General features: G+C 41.2%; 1 protein-coding gene and 1 long non-coding RNA gene across 5 annotated transcripts in view; one reads left to right on the forward strand and one right to left on the reverse strand.

Moving 5' to 3' along the window:
* The window catches only part of SCAF11 (SR-related CTD associated factor 11), a 38,332-nt gene extending 23,595 nt beyond the window's left edge, over nt 1-14,737 (reverse strand). For 2 of the 3 annotated variants that reach the window (XM_072350485.1, XM_072350465.1), the window contains exons 1-3: nt 14,596-14,737; nt 4,681-4,759; nt 3,718-3,872 (exon numbers count right to left, since the gene is read on the reverse strand). In XM_072350485.1, coding sequence (XP_072206586.1) covers nt 3,718-3,872; nt 4,681-4,741 — 216 coding nt within the window. In that variant the 5' untranslated portion in view covers nt 4,742-4,759; nt 14,596-14,737. Of the gene's footprint in view, nt 1-3,717; nt 3,873-4,680; nt 4,760-14,036; nt 14,207-14,595 lie in introns of those variants that run through there. The other variant, XM_072350474.1, reaches the window with a different exon arrangement.
* A 291-nt stretch (nt 14,738-15,028) lies between these two features.
* Nucleotides 15,029-18,353, forward strand: LOC140247211 (uncharacterized). 2 transcript variants are annotated; one of them, XR_011902618.1, is made up of 3 exons: nt 15,029-15,307; nt 15,703-15,828; nt 17,694-18,353. It is a non-coding gene; the product is annotated as an uncharacterized lncRNA (long non-coding RNA). The 2 variants fall into 2 exon arrangements; XR_011902619.1 differs by lacking the exon at nt 15,029-15,307 and adding an exon at nt 15,414-15,545.
* The last annotated feature ends 852 nt before the right edge of the window (nt 18,354-19,205 follow it).

Genomic DNA, 19,205 nt, shown 5'->3' on the forward strand with positions numbered 1-19,205 from the left:
TCAGAAAGAACACAAAGAATTGCAGTTACCACACAGAACACTTCAAAACAAAACAAAGAAGTAACGACTGCTGTAAGGTTAGAACACCTGCTAGAAATGTAATGCAAGTGAACTCTTTGTGCAAATTGCTTAGGTGTTTTTTTTTTGCTGTTGTTTTTCTCCTTTGGACTGAAGGTGCACAGAGTCTGCTTCAATGTGTCCCAAAGCTTTAGAGAACTTGCAACTAAATGTACTCCATTTCCAGACTCCCCGGATGAGAAAAAAAAAAATGAATGAGAGAAGCCAGGAACAAAGATTAGAAGAGATGTGCCTTACTAGGGAAGGGCCACTAAAAACCAACATCTCTGTTGCACAGTGATGTTGATAAAACAGAAAATGTTCAGTCTTTTTCCAGCACTTTCCCTCTCATGATTGCTCATAAGAAAAATTACTAGAAGAGCAATTATTCCGCATACTTATTAGCACTCTGAAGAACAGAAGGGATGTTAAAACGCCTACAGAAAAGAAGAGAAAATGTTTTATGTCCCCAATCTTAAAACTGTCACAATTGACTAGAATACAAAATAGCACAGTTTTCCTTTAATGCATGCAGGTGCAATAACCTTGCTGCTACAGAAGCTGTCTTAGCAGTGGTGATTTTGCAGATACTTTTGTTATCTGATAAATACTTTGTCAACCTCCTTTAAAGCTTTACTTAAACGCATTCAGACCTCTAGCAGAAACTAGAACATGTGCTTACCTATCTATAGTTTTGACCTCTTCTTACTAGTTGTATGAGATGGGGAACGTGTGCGTAATTACTTCCCTTGATGTAACACAACCATAATGACAGTATTTGAAGACTCCAGAGGAGTTTTTATGTAGGCAGAACAATATTATCATGCACGTGTTCCTTATACTGAAGGTAACCCTTACACTTGCCTTCAGCACTCTCACTGAATGCTGAGTCTAACAGCCTTAGCTTCAGATTTAGGCATTTAAGTTCTCTCTACTCTGCATGACTGTCTAACAGCCATACTGAAAGACAAAGCCTCAAGCTTTCAAAGTCTACATTAGTAAATTATGGTGTTAGCTTACAGAGGTGAGTGGCAGCAAGCACAGGACGAATGACACTTAGGCTAATCTTTGCATGCTTACTGGGAACGCTCCCTGCCACTTCACCTGTCCAGGAGCTCTCAAAAGGGAGAGCACCATTTAGCACGGTCGGAGACATAAAAGATGACATTCTAATAGCATAGGAGGGTTTAACTAACTAAACTACAGCGCTAATAAATATTTGGATTTAGTCACTGGGAGTTCATGTATCTAGTGTTCTGTGGCAAACATCCTATTTAGCCCTTTGTGGAATCAATCAGCAGTTATTCACCTAAAAAGGACAAGAAAACCCAAACATCTTCTTAAAAAGTAAGAGCTTCAGAGCAGAATGGCTGCTGACTGCAGTAAGGAAACCTGCTGGTACAGGACACATCCCTGTAGTTGTAATACTGGAAGTCTTCCACAATTAGAAAAGCAAAATGGCAGACGTGCCCTTACTGTCTGCCTGAACTACCCCAGTTGCAGTTAGGAGCCACATTGGTGCATATAAAAGAATCATAGAATCATACAAAAGCCATCAACTCTCAGGAAAACAATGACGGCACACAATTTGATTATGTACAATTGTATTTCAAACCCTAGGAGCAACACAGGATAGAAAAATACCCAACTTGAACACACACTACTGGCAAGGCCGTTGAGTATGTGGAGTACAGCTGTAGTTAGAGAGCAGCACAACGAGAATGTAAACATCAAGCAAAATCGCTGAGAGTTTTAGGCTTTTTATTTTTAACTGTTCTCCAGTGCTCACAGAGGAAGGAAAATTCTCACAAAACATATTTATTTATTCTCAAGAAAGAATATTCACTCCTTAAACAACACCTGGTAGCACATTTGTAAATGAGCAGCTAGCTTTGAAATCTTAATTATTCAGAAGGACTCAAAAAGACTAACTGTTCATTATTTAGTTCTTGATTGATCATTAACAAAATCTATCAGAGAAAGCAAGCCTTATGCAACAAGTTTCCCAAAAAGGAAAGAACTATTTATGTAGGCACTATTTATTCACATAGCATCAGTACACTTCAAGTGGACACATGCTTGTAATTTTTTCTATCAGTCCAAGCTATAAAACCTCAGCTGTTTCTCAGAGGCGAATCCCCTTCAGGTTTATCAGAGAGTTTTCAGAACACTTCAAAACTAAGTTGTCACTTTAGGCAATACAGTTTCATGCACAGGTCCAGCATCAGCAGAAGGGTGACTGGATTTACCCATCAAATGTCACACGTGGAAAGAAGCACCACAAGCCTTATGCAGCATTAAAAACCATCCCCTGCTATTTTTGTGGCATCACATCCAGTTCACCTGTAAACCCTAAGAAGTTACTTATATTCTATTTGTATAGTATTTCATGCCAAAATAGATTTGATATGACAAAAAACTTTAAAAGAGTTGGCAAATGAAAGATACAGAACAAAAAGTTATTTTCCTCATAGTCTATCAGATGCTTTTAAGCCCACCATGAACACACTGGAAAGCAGCAACAAGCCTTCAGCCTGCTGTACTTTTTCCTCTGTAACATCACTGCTGATGGCCATTCAGCTGCCATAATAACTACCAGCTAAGGAAGTCCGGATTAAATTGTATATGAGAATTTCCTGTTTGCTGCTAAATAAAAGCACCACAATTAATCATATGCAGAACAGAAAATCTGGCAACAGGAGACTTAAGTTTGTCATCTGCTCTGTAATTACAAACTAAATTTCCCTCTAATAACTTTGACGGTCAGAAGCCCATATGAAGTCTAAAGAAATGATCTGTGATACTGACTACATTCAGTAAGAAAATAACACAAAAATTATGGTTAAAAACAAGTTTAAAAGTACACAAGCATACTGCAAGCATAGGTACACACACAACAACCTTTCTAAAGGATAAACCAAAATAACCATTTACTAAAGAAGAAACATATTGCAAAGAAAGCAGTGTCTTCTATAGAGAACAACCTATTCAAGAGAACAAAAGTAAGACCAAGTAGCAACCTGAAGACTTAATGCATTGTTTACAAGACACACATGATGAAAAGGGGGATTAAACAGAAGGATGAGCAAGAATTTGTTCAAACAAGCAACTTTAAGGTTCTAGCCCTACCCACAGAGGTACAGCTCATCTAGTTACTAAATTACATACTTTTTAAAAGTCTGAATATTACTCAAGCCTTTTAAGAGAAATTTAGAAAAGCCAGGGTGTGATCAGACTTGTATTGTAAACCAACATGAAAACCAACAGGCTTCAGTCCTAAGAGCTCACAGCGTGCAAAGCAGCATATAACTAAATAAGATTAAGCTTGACTGACACTGCAATATTATGACATGTACATAACACTATCCGATTTTCCAGACAGCCATCATTGCTTTTTACTGTTCCTTAAACTCCCTAAACCATTAATAAGGCATGATGCTTACTAAAAGCCAAACACAAAGTACTACATCACATTAAGAAGAAAGTTTCCCACTGATCTATTTATAAGCTGGTCATTCAGACACTTCTGTATGGAGTTCGACAGCACAGCTTTCTTTCTTAAAAAAGAAAAAAGAAGAAGAAAAAGAAAATAAATCTATAGCTATCGGACACAACAGAGCTTAATAAAAGAAAAACACACACTTTGCTTCTCAGTCTTACCTCAGCCCATTTAAGAATACAAGTCATGCAGAAAGTATGACCACAGTTCTCAGGAAAGCCAATCTCCTGCTCCAGAAGGCAGTTCAGACAGATGGGGCACGTGTCGCCGTCATGTAATAAAGTAGAACAGGAACAGCTTTCTTCCGTTTCTTCACCTGGTATTATTAACATTCACACTTAGAATTCTTGTCTGTTTTTGAAACAAAGTCCTTGTAGATTTCAGTAACAAGGTAATAAAATACAACTGTGTAGACAGAAGCAAATTAATCATGTTTTCAAGTCTTCTGCATTCAACATGCTGACCAGAGGAAAAGGTACAAGCCTATATTTCAGGTGACAAACATTGTGCGACATTTCATAGAATGCTGGGCCATGACTTGCCATTAAAACAAAGTAAAGTTAGCTCTAGGATTGCTTGGATTAGGAAAGCATCACAAAGTATTTCCTATCGACTACCAAGTCATTTACTTGATGCTTTTCTGAAAGCTCCTCACATAATTGCACTGTGTCCACAAAATACATTACCCCAGCATATCAGATATTCATCTCTATATATACATACTTTACCTTCAGCTCTCTGCTATAAGAGCTATTTTAATCCAAACGTGCTCAGGTATTTACCTAATAATGTACACTGAACAAAAATGGGCACATTTTTTATTTAAATAATTTATTTAAATTCTCCAATCATTTTTACACTAAGTTAATCATTCTTTTGTGTAGCTGTTGCCATTTCTACTTTTGTTCGGCAAGTAGAAGTCAACAAGTAAAACCCAGAATTCACAGGAAAGGATAAGGGCACTCCAAAGGCTGAAGGAAAATATTATGTTGAAATAGTTGTTATGTTTACGCAACTTCTCTCAGAACAAGCAACATACCAACTGAGGAACAAATTTATAATCTAACCTTTCACAGCTTGAACTTGAATAATATAACTTGGATGTTTTTATACACAGACTTTACCTTCCATGCCTTCATGCTTTTGACCCTCTGTATCTTGAATACACTGCTTCTTGTTCCTCATCTTCTTACAAGACGTAATCTGGAAAACAGAAACAGTTTACACAGTTCATTTATGCTGCAAGTTGAAAATAAAAATGACCACCATGGATATAATGAGCGCTCTCCATTTCATCATACTTTGTAGAGTACAAACACACAACATTAAGAGTCAGATACACATCATTCACAGTCTCTTTGCCATGTATGAGTGTCATTAATGCCATCTAGCAACTGGTACTTCCAACTTGGAAATTGTTTTTGTGCAGCAAATGTGAAGTTTCTGCACATTTCAAGACTGCCAACAGTGCTTTAACTTTTGAAAGTTAAACACCTTAATAAGCTTCTATGCAAACCACTCCATTTAACACTGCAGTAACAAACCTCTTTAAATTGTCCTTCACAAATGGTCGAAGCAACCAAATTAAGCGCTAAAGAAGGAGAAGAATTAGTTGCTTTCCACCCTGAGCCATAACAGCAGTGACGCAAGGGAACAAAATGAAAGCAGCTTATGTTTGCTTGTCTCACTTTTGTTACAAAATTGCAACTATTAACAACCAGGGGAGAAGGAAGGAAAGCTGTAACCTCAAAAACGAGACTATTTCACCTGTGCTTGTCATTGAAGTACAAGGAATAGCAAGGACAAATCTCTATCCAAAGGAGGTGTATGGAACAACAGCATGGACAGAATATCCTTGGGATCCACATCATGCAGTCTGAAAAAACTTGTTTCTGCACAATTAAGTAGCAAGCATATGCTATTTGGATGACTAATCTACAGCACGCAGAATGAAATACGCTTGGAAAAACATCTACGCTGACATCTGAATCTCTTGCATTTCAAACCCTGTGGTCACACTAGACATGTTTTAAGCACCCGAAGTTCCAACCCAAAAGCCCCAAAGGGACCAGCAGCTTTGTTCTGAACTCTACAAAACTTCTTCAACTTTTTATTTACAAGGACAAATTAAAGCTTCACAAATGACTGAATGAAAATGACCAAGATTTACTATATAAGCACTCAGACCTGAGGCAAACTTACTGGAATTTCAAGCCCTACTGTTTAATGGCTTTACTAGAAATGCTGAGAGCACCACCATCACATCTGTCAGCTGAACACTGGCTTTCACTTTACTACCTGGATATCTGGTAGTGGGAGATGCAGAATTAGCCTCCTAAAGCTCTTTGTTCTGATGGAGTCTTTACGGTTTGGTCTTTGCACTTGGCAAGTGCTTTAATGAGCCTTCTTTAAAACAACAAAAAACAAACAGAGAAATGAGATAATCACAGCCAGTCATCATACAACACATTCCCTGCTTTTGTAAGCAGTCCAAGAAAGCAGGGCTGTGATCTGTGCATCCCAAACTCAGTTCATTAAAGAAATGGTCAAAACTGTGAAACTAATTAGAAATCTGTGGTTGGAATTCTAATGGGAGCATCGATGGCATTTAGAAACTCCTTCTTAAATTCTCCCCAGGAGAAACATGTTATTCAAATCAGCTAGGGGAGGGAAGGAAGAATAAAACACAAATATCTAAGGAAATTAATAGTAGAGCATTGATAGTGGTGTAACAACTGACACATGAAGTCATCACACTTCTGTTTCTTCTCACAAACTTTCTTTATGCCCAGTAAACAAAATGCAGTAACTAGATATAGTCATCCTCTAGTAATGGTCTATGGGCCAGTCTGAACAGAAGTACACTTGTTCATTTTAGAAGGAGGATAGAAATAAAGATCATTCAACAAAACCTTCAGTAAGCAAGCACAAATTGATACCCAACACTGGCATATTCTTGTTGCTTTAGGGGACAAGACTCAGGAAACATTCGTATGTAATCTCTCAACTCACACATGTGATGCATTTGAACTTAAAGGAGTGATTTGTTTCGACTGCCCTGTTTACATGGAACACTGCACGTTACAGAGAATGTCTACTAGTTCCATTTTTATTTAATAACTCAAAACACATTTTCAAAACTGAAACAATAATGAGACATACACTCAATGTATGAGAACACACTTGGTTAAGAAGACAACAGTAACATCCTTCGCTTCCATCATTTTCTGGGGGGTAGCATGCAGTCGAGCTCTAATCCAGCCCTATGCATTTTGATGGTCTTTAAGAAACCTTGGAAGGTTTAAGACTCCTCCCTTGGAATGTTTGTTTCAAGTGTAAAAAGCATCCTGACAACCAGACATGCAAAACTGAAGTTTATAAGTGATGACAACACACAAAGAATCTTCTGGACATTTCCATAAGGACCCATAATCTCCGGACCACTGGGATGCCAACGTCCAACTACTGATGAACATCTTAAGAACTTCTGCCAGAAGCTCTGTACCATCCTAGAGAGGGATTGAGGAAATGGCATTTCCAGCAGCAGCAGCAGCTAAACATTTTAAAAGCTTTTCGCCTACTTGTATCACTTAGTCCATCACAACACATACTCCTATAAAGAGGGTGTTTCCACGTAAGGGTACATCAAGAACCTTTAGTTCTCTTTTATTTGGAAAAACTTGCAAGCTGTCTAAAGTGCCTGAAAGGTTGACTTGTTTCAAGTAACACTTCAGTAATGTTGTCTGCCCTTCAATGAGGACTGAACTGGGAATCTGGAAGCACTTATCCTGGATTTATTCCTTTGTGTAGAACTTCCTAAGAACAGAACCAACAGGCACACTCAGAGGAGACCTTATAATGAGGATCTTTTTGTCTGCTCAGTTTGCACCTTTGCCTTCATTAACAAGTAGAATGTCATAGAACCAACAAACACAACAAGAAAGAAAGAAACCAGATCTTACAAAGAAACAGTTTTTGTCTATAGATGGTTTAAGTCCATTCACGTAGACCCAGACTCTAAAGAATCAGAGCTATTCAGGCCAGGAGATACCGTTGATCTAAGCAGTCCATCCAAACCCTCTAAGGATACAATTATCTAGGACAGCTAATCTAAACGCTGTCTGCCACCAAAAGAAGCAGCTCTGTTTCTCACTAACAGTGGTGGTGAGCAGGCTGAGCTAAGAGCCAGATGTACCAAAGAAACAGCAAAGAACAGAATGGGTGAGAGAAAAGATAAAACAGGACCATCTCTTTTGACAGCAACAAGGTGCTGGAATAACTAAGACTTTCTTGTCAAACTGTCTCCTCTAGAAGGAAACACCAGTATGGTCAGCTCAGTTGAGAACTGGAATGGGCTCCCCAGGGCACTGGTCATGGCACCAGTCCTGCTGGAGCTCAAGCAGTGCTGCTCATCAGAATCACAAGCATCAACACAGCTACTGGGACAATCTACATAAAGACTCACATTTCTGCAAGGCAGGAAAGGTATCACGTTTGACCCAAATCCCTAAAACACAGGAATATTCATTCTTCTTCAAATATCCATCAAAAACACACCAAAGAAAGTTTCCTTATACACATGAGTACAGACTGTGCTATCACACACAGCTGAGCCTCATTTTATGAAGAAGCTCATGAAGTTCTGCACCACTGGTACATTCAGGGTGACCACTAACAACCAAGATGGCCAGCACTTAGGTAAATCTAGTTCACAGGCAAAGAGCTACACAAAGCTAGACTTGTTAGCCAGTAAGGAAAAAAAATACATATTTTTGGAAGTTGTAACAGTGCAGTCTCATTTTATTTGCTGTTTATATTCTCAGCTGACACCTAAACTGTAATTCAGAGCTATATTGTATCCCTTCTGGTTCTTCAGCCAAACTCCCCGGGTTTGTGAGAAAACCCCTTTCTGCTCTGACAGGCAACAAACTAGGTTATAGTCAAGTCTCTGGCAGCTCCTGAGGATACAGAAGTATTGAGGACAAAGCCACAGAGCTTCCCTAGGCACTGAAATAACGCTGCTGCAATAAAACTGCCACTCATAACACTGCTTTCCAGAAGTGTTCTGAATCGAATCCCTAATCTTTACAGAAACTTACAGCTTGGCCCACAACAGCTCTAAGGTAGAACAAATGCTCACTGGGTTTAATGCATTTCATGGAGCCATGGTTAATTGCCCACATGCAGAAGCAGGTTCATTTAGAGTAGTGAGGATGAACAGAAGGTACTGAAGACTAATAAGATGATGAAAAGTATACTCACAGAAGTTAAGACTGTTCCATTTTGCTTTCCAAAACTATTACTTTCAGTACAAGGCAATAAGCACTGTACTTGTTCCATGTGCTGCTGACAGAACGCTCAAGCATCACAGTGATAGACATAACAGAAATAAGGAAGGAATAGAAAACAGGCCACGTAACACTCTCCCGCAAAGTGTACAAGTCAGCACTAAGGAGTTCCTTCTAAGTAGCCTGAGACTAAACTGTGTGAAATTGAGATTTACAAACAACAGGGACTAATTGCAGATTAGATACTGCTGTCAGGGTGCACACAGCTCAAGCAACTAAACCAAATCAGCACAAACTTGTGAGCCAGTCTCTTGCTGCTGAAAGTCCTTAGTCACACACACACTTCTGCACCTAGAAGGGTGAGTATTACATACGACAGCCAGCAGAAATGGCTGTCATTTCCAAGAACAGTTAAAACGTGCTTTTTTCCTACCCACTTGGAAACATCAATATTTTCACGCTTTCCAACAGAGAGTAGATATGTGGCAGTAGGTCACTGAGGCCAAGAATATTCTTGCCACATAAGCAACTCTTCCAAACCCAGCCATGTCAAAAACACGGGGAAAAAAAAAAATCTACATTTACTCAAGCAAACTTTGTTAGTCATTCTATTTACTTTTCCCCATAAACTAGATCTGTGTTCAGCATACACTACTAACTTGAAGTTCCTGTCCCATTGCTGCACTGCACATGCAACATTCCCACAAGATGAATGAGCATACTTCAGCCAGTGCTATGGCAACACAGCAGGACTTGCTGCAAACACTTCTCTGATGCTAAAGAAACCAGGAAGACATCTTTATGTTTCTTAACAACATCCTGAACACGCCCAAGGAGTTGGACTTAAACAGCAGGCATGCAGGAGATGAACTAAAAAGGCCTTGCCAAGAACTGGAAAAACTAAGGCCTTTCAGCCACAGAAAGAAAAATGACAAAATCCATTCAGACAGTGTAAGACTGAACACACGCGTAAAGCTAACACAGCAAAACCAGAGTATCGGGTAAGACAAATTACACTGAGCCACAAAAGAAAGAGAGAAACATGCAGTTGTCCCGTTACAGATTATCATTTTTTTCTTTCATCCACATCACGACAGTCTTATTTCTCAGCTTCTAAATGCTGATCTCCCATGATCTGAATGGCGCCCCTCTAATAGAATTATGTAACCGACAGGCTCACGTAGCATTTTATGGATTTGCTTCAGTGGAAACGTGCGCTGTAAATGATCGCACGGAACCATACCCACACACTTGTTAAAACTATACGGAACTGAGTCCCCCATTAAAAGTCTGCTGTTCTCTTATTTTAAAGATCAGACAAAGCATTTAGTGATCCCATATGCTCTTGTAGTAGCTGTGAAAAACTGTCTTTCCCTAAGAAGTAATTTCAGCTTAGAAGTAAAGTGTTCAGACACTGATATACAAGGAAATCAAAAAGCCAAAGAAAGTAACGTGGCTGTTCAAACATGTTTTTTGCCTCACAGAAGCGTACTCTTAGAAAAACATTATGTGAAAGCCATGATGTCAAAAAACAGCCCTCAAGCTCCTTTTCACTTATTTTCTAAGCACAGGTCAAAGACCTCTTATAAAGCTTACATCAGAAATGTTTTACTTTTGGGAAATAAAAACAAAGAGCTTGCAAAGGGTTTATCACGACAATTGAAACTGTTTTGAGCACCAGTGTATTCTGCAGAAAATCTCTTACAGTATTTGCAGAACAACGCACATTAGATGCCACTCGAGAAGTAGTAAGACAGATGGGGAGTGAGCAGTTCCAATTACTGTTCACTTGCTTTCACTGTTCTGACTCAGTGATCACTTTCAAGACAGCTAAAACAAGCTAGAAAAACAGCCAAGAATAGAAGAAGGGGTGTGAGAAGGTTTCCTTAATGCCGACAGCGACAGACAAAATGTAACAGGAGCTATATGCCACAAAAGAGGGAAAAGCCAGACCTGACCCTGAAAATCTATAGTAAAAATCACAATTACGTTGATCTAGAGAAAAGGACACACTTTATCCTCTTTATTTGGCAACATCTTGAAATCCCATGGAGTTCATACCTAACAGGCAGCTTTTCTTAATTGTTTCATGGGACTTGCACTTACCTTTTCTTACACCTACCCGCCCGCCCACAGCGGCCACCACCTTTTGTGTCACAAGTAGCAAACTAAGAACACTCAAGAAAAGCTAAACCGCACAGAAGTGCTTATTCAGTGGCTGTACAGAAAACAGAGTATTTCCCCCTCTCTCCTTCCCGGATCTTCACAATCGCCCAAGTAATTTGTACAAGCAGTTCGGTTAACACTGCTCATCTGCCTTGAGATTCTCCCCGAGAACACAAGCAGTGAGTATCGATACGGCTCAGTCTCATTTCAAGTTCTCCACTTCTCCCGTGGCACATCAAAAGTAGAAAGAAGTCTTCATTGCACTGTGTTGCTGCTAAAGGTATGGATGGACTCACGTGAAGACTTGAAATCCATCAGCATCTTGATTCATTGTTAGTGCTGCCAGTCAAACAAAAGCCAAGCAAGTGTTAAGTCACTCCATTCCAGCAATAATTCCAAACACCAGGAGCATCAGCCAGGTTAACTAACTCACAGACAGTACCTCAGAAGGAAGACGCACTGTTAAGTGGTACTCAAAGACATAGCAAATGCATTTTAGTGGGAGCTCGCAGCTCACCAATCCTTACATCAAGTGCACTAAGACATTATTGCTAGGATCTAGTAGAAGTGATCAGATACTGCAGTGGAAAGAAAACAGATGAAAACATTCACTTTAGCACTGTGTACACAAATGTAACGTGCAGATACTCATATGCCTACGGGTGCATGCAGAGTTGTTCATTGCTGCATCTAATATGAAATATATTTTAACTTAGCCTACTCCGTAGATAATTAAACTTGGTATTTTGATCATCCTTTGTCATATCAGCTAACAATTCTGCCAGCCTAAAAATGACAACTGCCACATTTGGTTAAGTTTAATTAGTTTCTCTTAAGACTTTCAGTTGGAGAAACAATCCAAAGTGCCATAAATATAAGCTGTAGGAAAGCAACATGTTTCTAGAAGCAACAGGCTTTGAAAAAACAACAACAACCAAATAAGAAAACAGAACTCCAAAATAAAAACCTCCTCACAGGGAGGAACTGTTGGTTGGATCTGTATGGGCTACTGAAATACAGATCAGGCGCATGCAACCTTAGTGACTGTTGGAGGGGTTCACAAAGCCTCTGGCACACTGCCTAGCCTAAGTGTAGAGATGTGATGGATAACTGTAGGACAGCAGAGCAGCAACTTTAGGAAATAAAGGCAAACAAGCATTCACCTTCCAGCAGCTGCAGTTCTCCATGTTACTTTATGACTACAGCCAGCTTCCTACTCAAAGGAACCCATGCTGGGTTCAACTCTCAGAGCCAGAGAGAGATGTTCACAGCTTTGTAAGCTGTACCTGTAGCCTCACCACTGGCTCATATCCTCTCAAAGCAAGCTCACTGCTCTTCCAGGTAAGGCAGGTACACACAGATGAAATACAGTGTGCCCACGCTGCTGAAAAGCCACAAACCAGTCCTTGTTCTGAAGTATTCTTTACATAACATGCACGTTAGAAACCTCTGAGATTTATGGCTACAGGAGAAACTTTAAGGCACAATATCCCCCAAGTTTGCAAAACAGGCAAATAAAGACAACAAGAACAGTTCTGATATGTATAAAAGTTATTTTCCTCTTCAACAGTTTAGCAGATAAACCATTTTAGAATTCATTCATGTTGTGCTGAAGAAGCAGTTCAGATGTCAGTAGGAACTCAAGAGCAACTTATTTACAGCGGAACTGAAGCAGAAGGGCATTATAAAGCAAACTTTAAATAGGCTTTGCACATTTTTACTACTCAGAATGATGGAAGACTGAGAGCATTCTGCAAAGAATTCCTGAAACAGGTAAAAACACGCTTGTAACCAAAGCACTCCTTATCACGAGCAGAACCATCTAGAGGGCAAAGGCCACAAATCATACACACAATGCTATTCAAAATACAGTCAAGCAAGAGCAAAGAATCCGTCTCCTGGATGATTCAGAAGGGACAGCAGAATAACCACAGAACATAAACTTACCACCTTCATACTGAGGCTAACACAACAACTATTGCATACTGTGAGTACAGTACACTAAAGCTCAAAAACCTCACTGAGTTCCTAGAGAAGCATTCACAATCTTGAATATGACCTGAACCTGAGATGAAGTAGTGATTTCAGCTTTACTGTTATTAGACAAGGTCTGGAAAACACTCCCTAATCTCTCACCAAAGTGATCTTATGTTTTCCTAAAGATAAATTTACTGTCCATTTTGCCCGCTCACAATTAACTTTAAAGCAAGTGAACCATGAAAGAAATCCTGTATATTTCTTATTTGGTCCATTTACCACCCTAGAACTTACCACATTAGCAACTGAGAGCTACTGAAAGAATCTGCATAAGTCCAACAACATAACTTCATGTAAGAGCCTAAATAGCTCTTCCCCATTCCACATCTGTCTCCTCCGAGGAAAACAAACCAAACCCTTAATGTTCCTAAGAAAGAAGTCACTGTAATCACTTCCAACTCCTCTCCACACGGCAGGAGCATTTTTGTGTGCTTCTAAATCCAGCTTCCCGGTTAAAAACAAAAAGAAACGCTTACATTTTGATTTAATCAATAGAATCACGGCAGTTTTTAGTCATTTTTGCCATTTCATTCAAGGAAATCACTGCTTACATTAAGAAGGAAAGACACTACAGTGAACTGACAAGAGGCTTTCCCGTGACAAGAAAGTTTGGATGCCCACAGTAACATCCTAAGCTAAACTATGATCCAAATGAGAGTTAAGCACTCAAAACGTGAACGATTCAGAAGTATAAGACGAGCCACCAAGCTAACTTGACTTCCCTTTAAAGGTGCCAAGCCCCAAATCCCCACGAGGAGTTATTTAATCAGAAGAGGCACTCCGATCCGTTTCATAATGACTGAGCAGCCATATCAGTTTCTGCACGTTTTTGGAAGGCGGTTCTTTCCAGCGGTGGAGCCCAGGGACTGATACTAACGAACCGCTCCGCCCTCGGAGCCGCGTTCTCACGTTCTCACTAACAACTCGCAGGCAACTTGTTGTCCAACACAAAAGCATTATGGGAGGGAAGGAAGCAGGCTCAGCCTTACCCGATTTGTCCCGTTTCAAAGTTACAAACGCGGAGCTCGGCTGGCAGCGCGGAGCTACGTGCGGCGCTACGTGCGGCTCTGGCGATGCAGCTCGGCGCTCACCAAGAGCCGGCAGCCCGCGCAGCCGCGTGTCCCGCCGCTCGGCACACAACCGGAGGAGCCTCGCTGCCGTCGGTCCCTCCACGCAACTTCCGCCGCCGCGCAGCCCCAGGCGCGCTCCGTGCCCGCCGTCGGCACGCTTCCCGCCGGACGGAGCTTTGTTCGCCGCTCGGCTCCACGTGAGCCCGCCGGGGGCCGCTCCTCCTCCCGCCCCGCCGGCCCTCCCCTCCGGCCGCTCCGAGCGGCGGCCCCGAGATGCCCCTTTGTCCTCCCGAGGCCGCGCGGAGCCGCCTCCCCCCGGCCCCGTCCCCGCGGCCCCGGGAAGGCTCTACCGGAGCCGTGCGCAGGTCCCGCCCCCCCTCCGGGCCGCGGAGGGAGCGGGCGGGCTCCGAGCGGCGGCGGAGCACCGGGACAGCCGCGGAGCCGCCGGTGACAGCTCTCACCGCCCGCCGCCGTTTACCTGGCGCCGCGGCGTCCTCCGGCGCGGTCACCACCATTGAGCGGAGACTCCGCTTCCCCCGCCCCGCGGAGGGTCAGCAGGGCCGGGCCTGGCTCAGCGGCCGCCGGGCCACATGTCCGAGGGGCGGTGCCGGCGGGGGCCGCGCGGGGGCGCTGCTCTGCCGCCTTCCGCCGCGGGAGGAAGTGAGGAAGGAGCAGCGTGGCGGCTGACGGAGCATTGTGGGAAAGGCCTCCGGCAGCACCTGGGGGGGGGAGGGGCGGGGGGCGGAGGGACACGTGACTCGCCGCCTGGTGGCGGGCGGGGGCGCCTCCTGCTGGCGGCTCGCTGTCGGACTGCAGTGACGTCATCTGAGCGCGACGCGTATGGGGCGGAACTGCTCCTCCTCATTGTCGTATATATATATTTATATAGATGTGTACAACACCCCCCCCGCCCCTTCCCCGGTCCAGTGTGTCCAGAATGACCAAAGTAAGGTCTGCATCGGTATATGTCCATTGGCAACCTTATAAGTTGTTATGATTGCTGATAGAATATTAATTGAGGATTATGAGACTTTGAGTAACAGCAGCCTGCAGGGACAGTGTGTAAGAGGAGTTACAGAATGAAAGGGAACGACTGTTTGCATTAGCAGGCTGCGGAGAAATGTAATGTGCAGCAAGGCTGGTGATAAGTAGCAAAGCGCAGATGGAAGGAGGAAGATAGAATGCGTAAGGTAAGTTTGACTTTAAGGGTCATTAGGGTTAATGAACACTATCATTTAAAGAAGGGAACAAGGTATTTTGAAGGGTGGAATTAAAGAAATCCCCGTTGCGGGTTAAGAAAGATGACTTTCAGCGCTGCGTTTTGAATAGACTGAAATCTTGGATGACCCTCAAACCAGGCACTGAAGCAATTAAGAGAGAGGAATTACAGGGGAAATCAGCTATGTCTTTGACTAGCCAGCCGCCAAGGTAACGTTTGTTTGTAAGGAGGGCATACTGTACAGAACTACTGCATGGTTTTACTTAGTGTTGATTTTTATTATTATTATTTAATTAAAATGATTCCTAAGTCACTTGGGATTCGGAGATGCAGATGAAACTTTGGTATTCGCTGTTTCTGCCACAGGCCAAAAAGACATTGCTGTCATCTGCTCCTGGTGCACAGATCATGCTGCACAGAGGAGCCAGGGAAACTGAAGAGGGGTATCTGTGAGAGAGAGGAATGCAAGAACAAACACTCATCATGTCTGAGGTGCTATCTATACTTCTTTTTTTTTAATACTCTGATTGTGTGTCTTACATGGGCAGAACACAGGCACCCTTATCCTTTCCAGCACTGACTTTTATACCTACTCGTACAACTTCAAAATATGTTATATTAGCAGAGCTGCTTTGGCTCTTTCTCATACATCTTCAGAGGTACATATTGCACATACAGTTTACAATTGAGATAAAAACATGGAACCTCACTGCTGTCAGCCTTGATTCTTTCTATGTGTCCACAAAGTTCAGCCCTCAGAGGTTTCCATTCCAGTCTTTCAGCTGTGGCTGAAAGATAATGCTCTTTATTTGGATGTCTGCTCCCAGAACCAGCTTGTCAAGAGTGAGAAGGCAGTAAGTTCTGCTAAAGAAGGAAGGCAGTATGAGCTGTGGCTCCTTCTGTTCTCTCTGCATGACAAGAAGGAGAGTGAGGAGTTTAGGTTTTGCACAGGGTCATACAAGCAGAGGGTCATGAAGTCTGACTTTCTACTAACCTGTGTAAATCCTATGGTAGAGGCACATCCATAAATTTATCAGATTGCACTCCTTCAGGTACTCATTAGTATTTTTCTTAAAAATTGAGAAGGGAGAACAATTTGGTCTGGAGGGATAGATACAATATTGGGAATAAAGGTGAACAGGACAGGAAGAGAAGAATTAGGCTGGGGCAAAGTTGATGTGAATAGCTACAGAAGTAAACCATTACAGTTTTGATTAGCAGAGAATCTGGGAGCACCAGATAATTAAGTAATCTTACTAGATGAATCTTTTGTTAAAATGAGATTCTTACTTCAATAATCTTATGACTTTTTAACCAAGCTTATGTTTTTTACAATTTCATTTTCTTTTTCACACTTTTAGTACTGGTAAAAACATGATTTCTTTAGTCTAGTTTTACCTGCTCTAAGCTTAAAATATTCTTATGACACTAGAGGTTGTCCATAATGAGGGTAGACACCACAACTCATAAATCCTTTCTTAGACTAAAGCTGGGACTAGTGAAGGCAGTTACTTCTACCAATTGTCTTTTGTAGCTAGACTTGAGTATAACTTTTTTTGGTCACATTTTCTCCCCCTACATCTTCCTAAGAGGGCTGGGGGGGGAGGTTGTGCAATGTGGGAGCAGTTTGGTAGGCATCTCATACCCAGCCAAGGTCAACCCACCATAAGGCACATATTTTTTAGAAGTAGGAGGCCCTTTTGTTTGTCCTGTTTTGGTTGGAGTATGTACTCTGGATACATTTTCAGAATTTCCCTTTAGACACAAGAACTAGGAACTTGCCTGAAGCTGATTATCTTATGGACTGTTGTCTAGCAAGGACAACTTTGTGTCGAAGATTAAATGGAGCCGTACTAATGCTGCAGTTTTGAGAATGGATAGAAGACAAAATAGTCAGAAGGAAACTGGAGGACATACACAGGACAGACTTTGTGAAGAGACTGACCATCTGGAGAAATAAGCAACAGTAAATATTTCTAATATGTAGTGTGACACTTTCAGAAATAAGAGTGGTATTAGGAAGAAGGAAGGACATCAATGATGGCAAGGAGATTTTGATAATAATATGGTAGATCAAGGGGAGGTGGTGGATGAAGAACGCAAGGATGAAGCTGGGCATGGTAAAGACTAGGACTCCTTGGACAAAGTAATAGCTACTCATGAATGCAGAAATTAGGATTAGCATGAAGAGCTGAGGAAAATGGAAATGAATGGAAATGAAGATGGAAATGCTTGTCTTTTTGTGTTGTAAATTTGAATTATTAAGTATTCTTTATAATTGAAACAATCTAGTGCCACTTACCATATACATAATATTGCAACAAAGGCAACTGACCTTACTATCGTTTCTTTCTCAGTGCAATAAGATGGAACAAGCCTGAATTGGTATTTCTGGAGTCTTGAAGCTTCCAGCACTACTGGGTCTCTGAAGGAGAGAAAGTGAAAAAGATGTAAAATAACAGATTGTTCTTCCTTTTGAGATTGATTGATGAAAGCTAACAAAATTTTCCATATCAAAGGAACGAAAGAACCACTGACAGTGTATTGTTTTGGCTACCTCTTTTCAGATACTCATTTGTGCAAAGAACAATTCATATCTATTTGGCACTTGTATTCTGAGCTTTTGAACAGTGTAGATATATTCAAATGACCTTAAAAAAATAAAAGTCTGAAGTGGACTCAGAGAGTTTATTCGGAGCTCATTACCCTTTCTGCCCCCATGTAGAATCAGCCATGTATATATTGCTTCTTCGTTCAGTTTGTGCTTCAAGACCTCTTGAAGTGGACTCTGTCTTCCAAGACTTCATCACGTGAGCTAGTTCTGCGGTTAAAAAGTTCCACTTTTGGAAATCTGTTCCTAATCCATAACCTGGATCCTTCCTTTTGCATCTGAAGCCCAAGGTTTTAGTCCTGCTCACCATGGCCACAGGAAGCAGGTAATTCCTTTTCTCTTTGTAACAGATTTTTACCTGCTCTTAACTTAAAATTCTTCTCAGTTGTCGTCTTCTCTTTTTTTGTTGTTGTTGTTACAATTATTATTTATTTTTTTTAAGTTTTTGTTTTTTTTTTTTTGCTAAACAGCACTGAAAAGCCTGCTGAAATCTGGTACATCAGTCCATCCTGTCCAAAGAGCCTGCTACTCTGCTACACAGTGAATCTGTGATTTGCATAACATCATCTAATGTTTGTTTGTATCTCGGTGTCTTTGACGTACATAGAAGTGGGTCTCCTGATGACTTTCTTCAGGCATTCTCTGGAAATCTCTTCCACTTTCCAGCAATGAATTTTGATCATTGTTTCCATTTCAGATTCAACTTTAGATTGTATTTAGATACCGCTGAAAAACAAACAAACAAAAAAAGCCCTGGAAACAGGCAAGGTGCTGTATCTCATTTTTCTAATAACATAGTATTCAGAAGTCACTGTCTTTGGTACTTGAATTCTCATTGCTTCTTAGGGTATTTCTAATTTTGCTGTTCTGGAGCATATCATACATGTATACATCCTAGGAAGTAGGTTGTGTGTTCTGTTTGTCAGTATGCCGTGAATGTTTGGCTGCAATGAGAAAATTATTTCCTTGCTAGAACTTTTCATTCTTTACTAGTTCTAAGCTTTTGTTTGATTGAGACACGGTGGATTTTATTTATTTATTTATTTACATGCAGCATGTCTTTGCTTGTAAACTTTGTTGTTTGGAAATACAGCATAATATTCTATGAATAAGAGAATGAGTCAACACATACTAATGAGGAATTAAAGACTTCTGCTCTTCAGCCAGCAGGAATGCAAAAGGCTGGTCTACAAAAGGAAGGTCTAAAACCTGAAAAAAAAATCTATTTTGAGAGAATAGCTAATTTAGTTAACTTAGT

The sequence above is a fragment of the Excalfactoria chinensis genome, chromosome 1, assembly GCF_039878825.1.
Source record: "Excalfactoria chinensis isolate bCotChi1 chromosome 1, bCotChi1.hap2, whole genome shotgun sequence".
Classification (NCBI taxonomy): Eukaryota; Metazoa; Chordata; class Aves; order Galliformes; family Phasianidae; genus Excalfactoria; species Excalfactoria chinensis.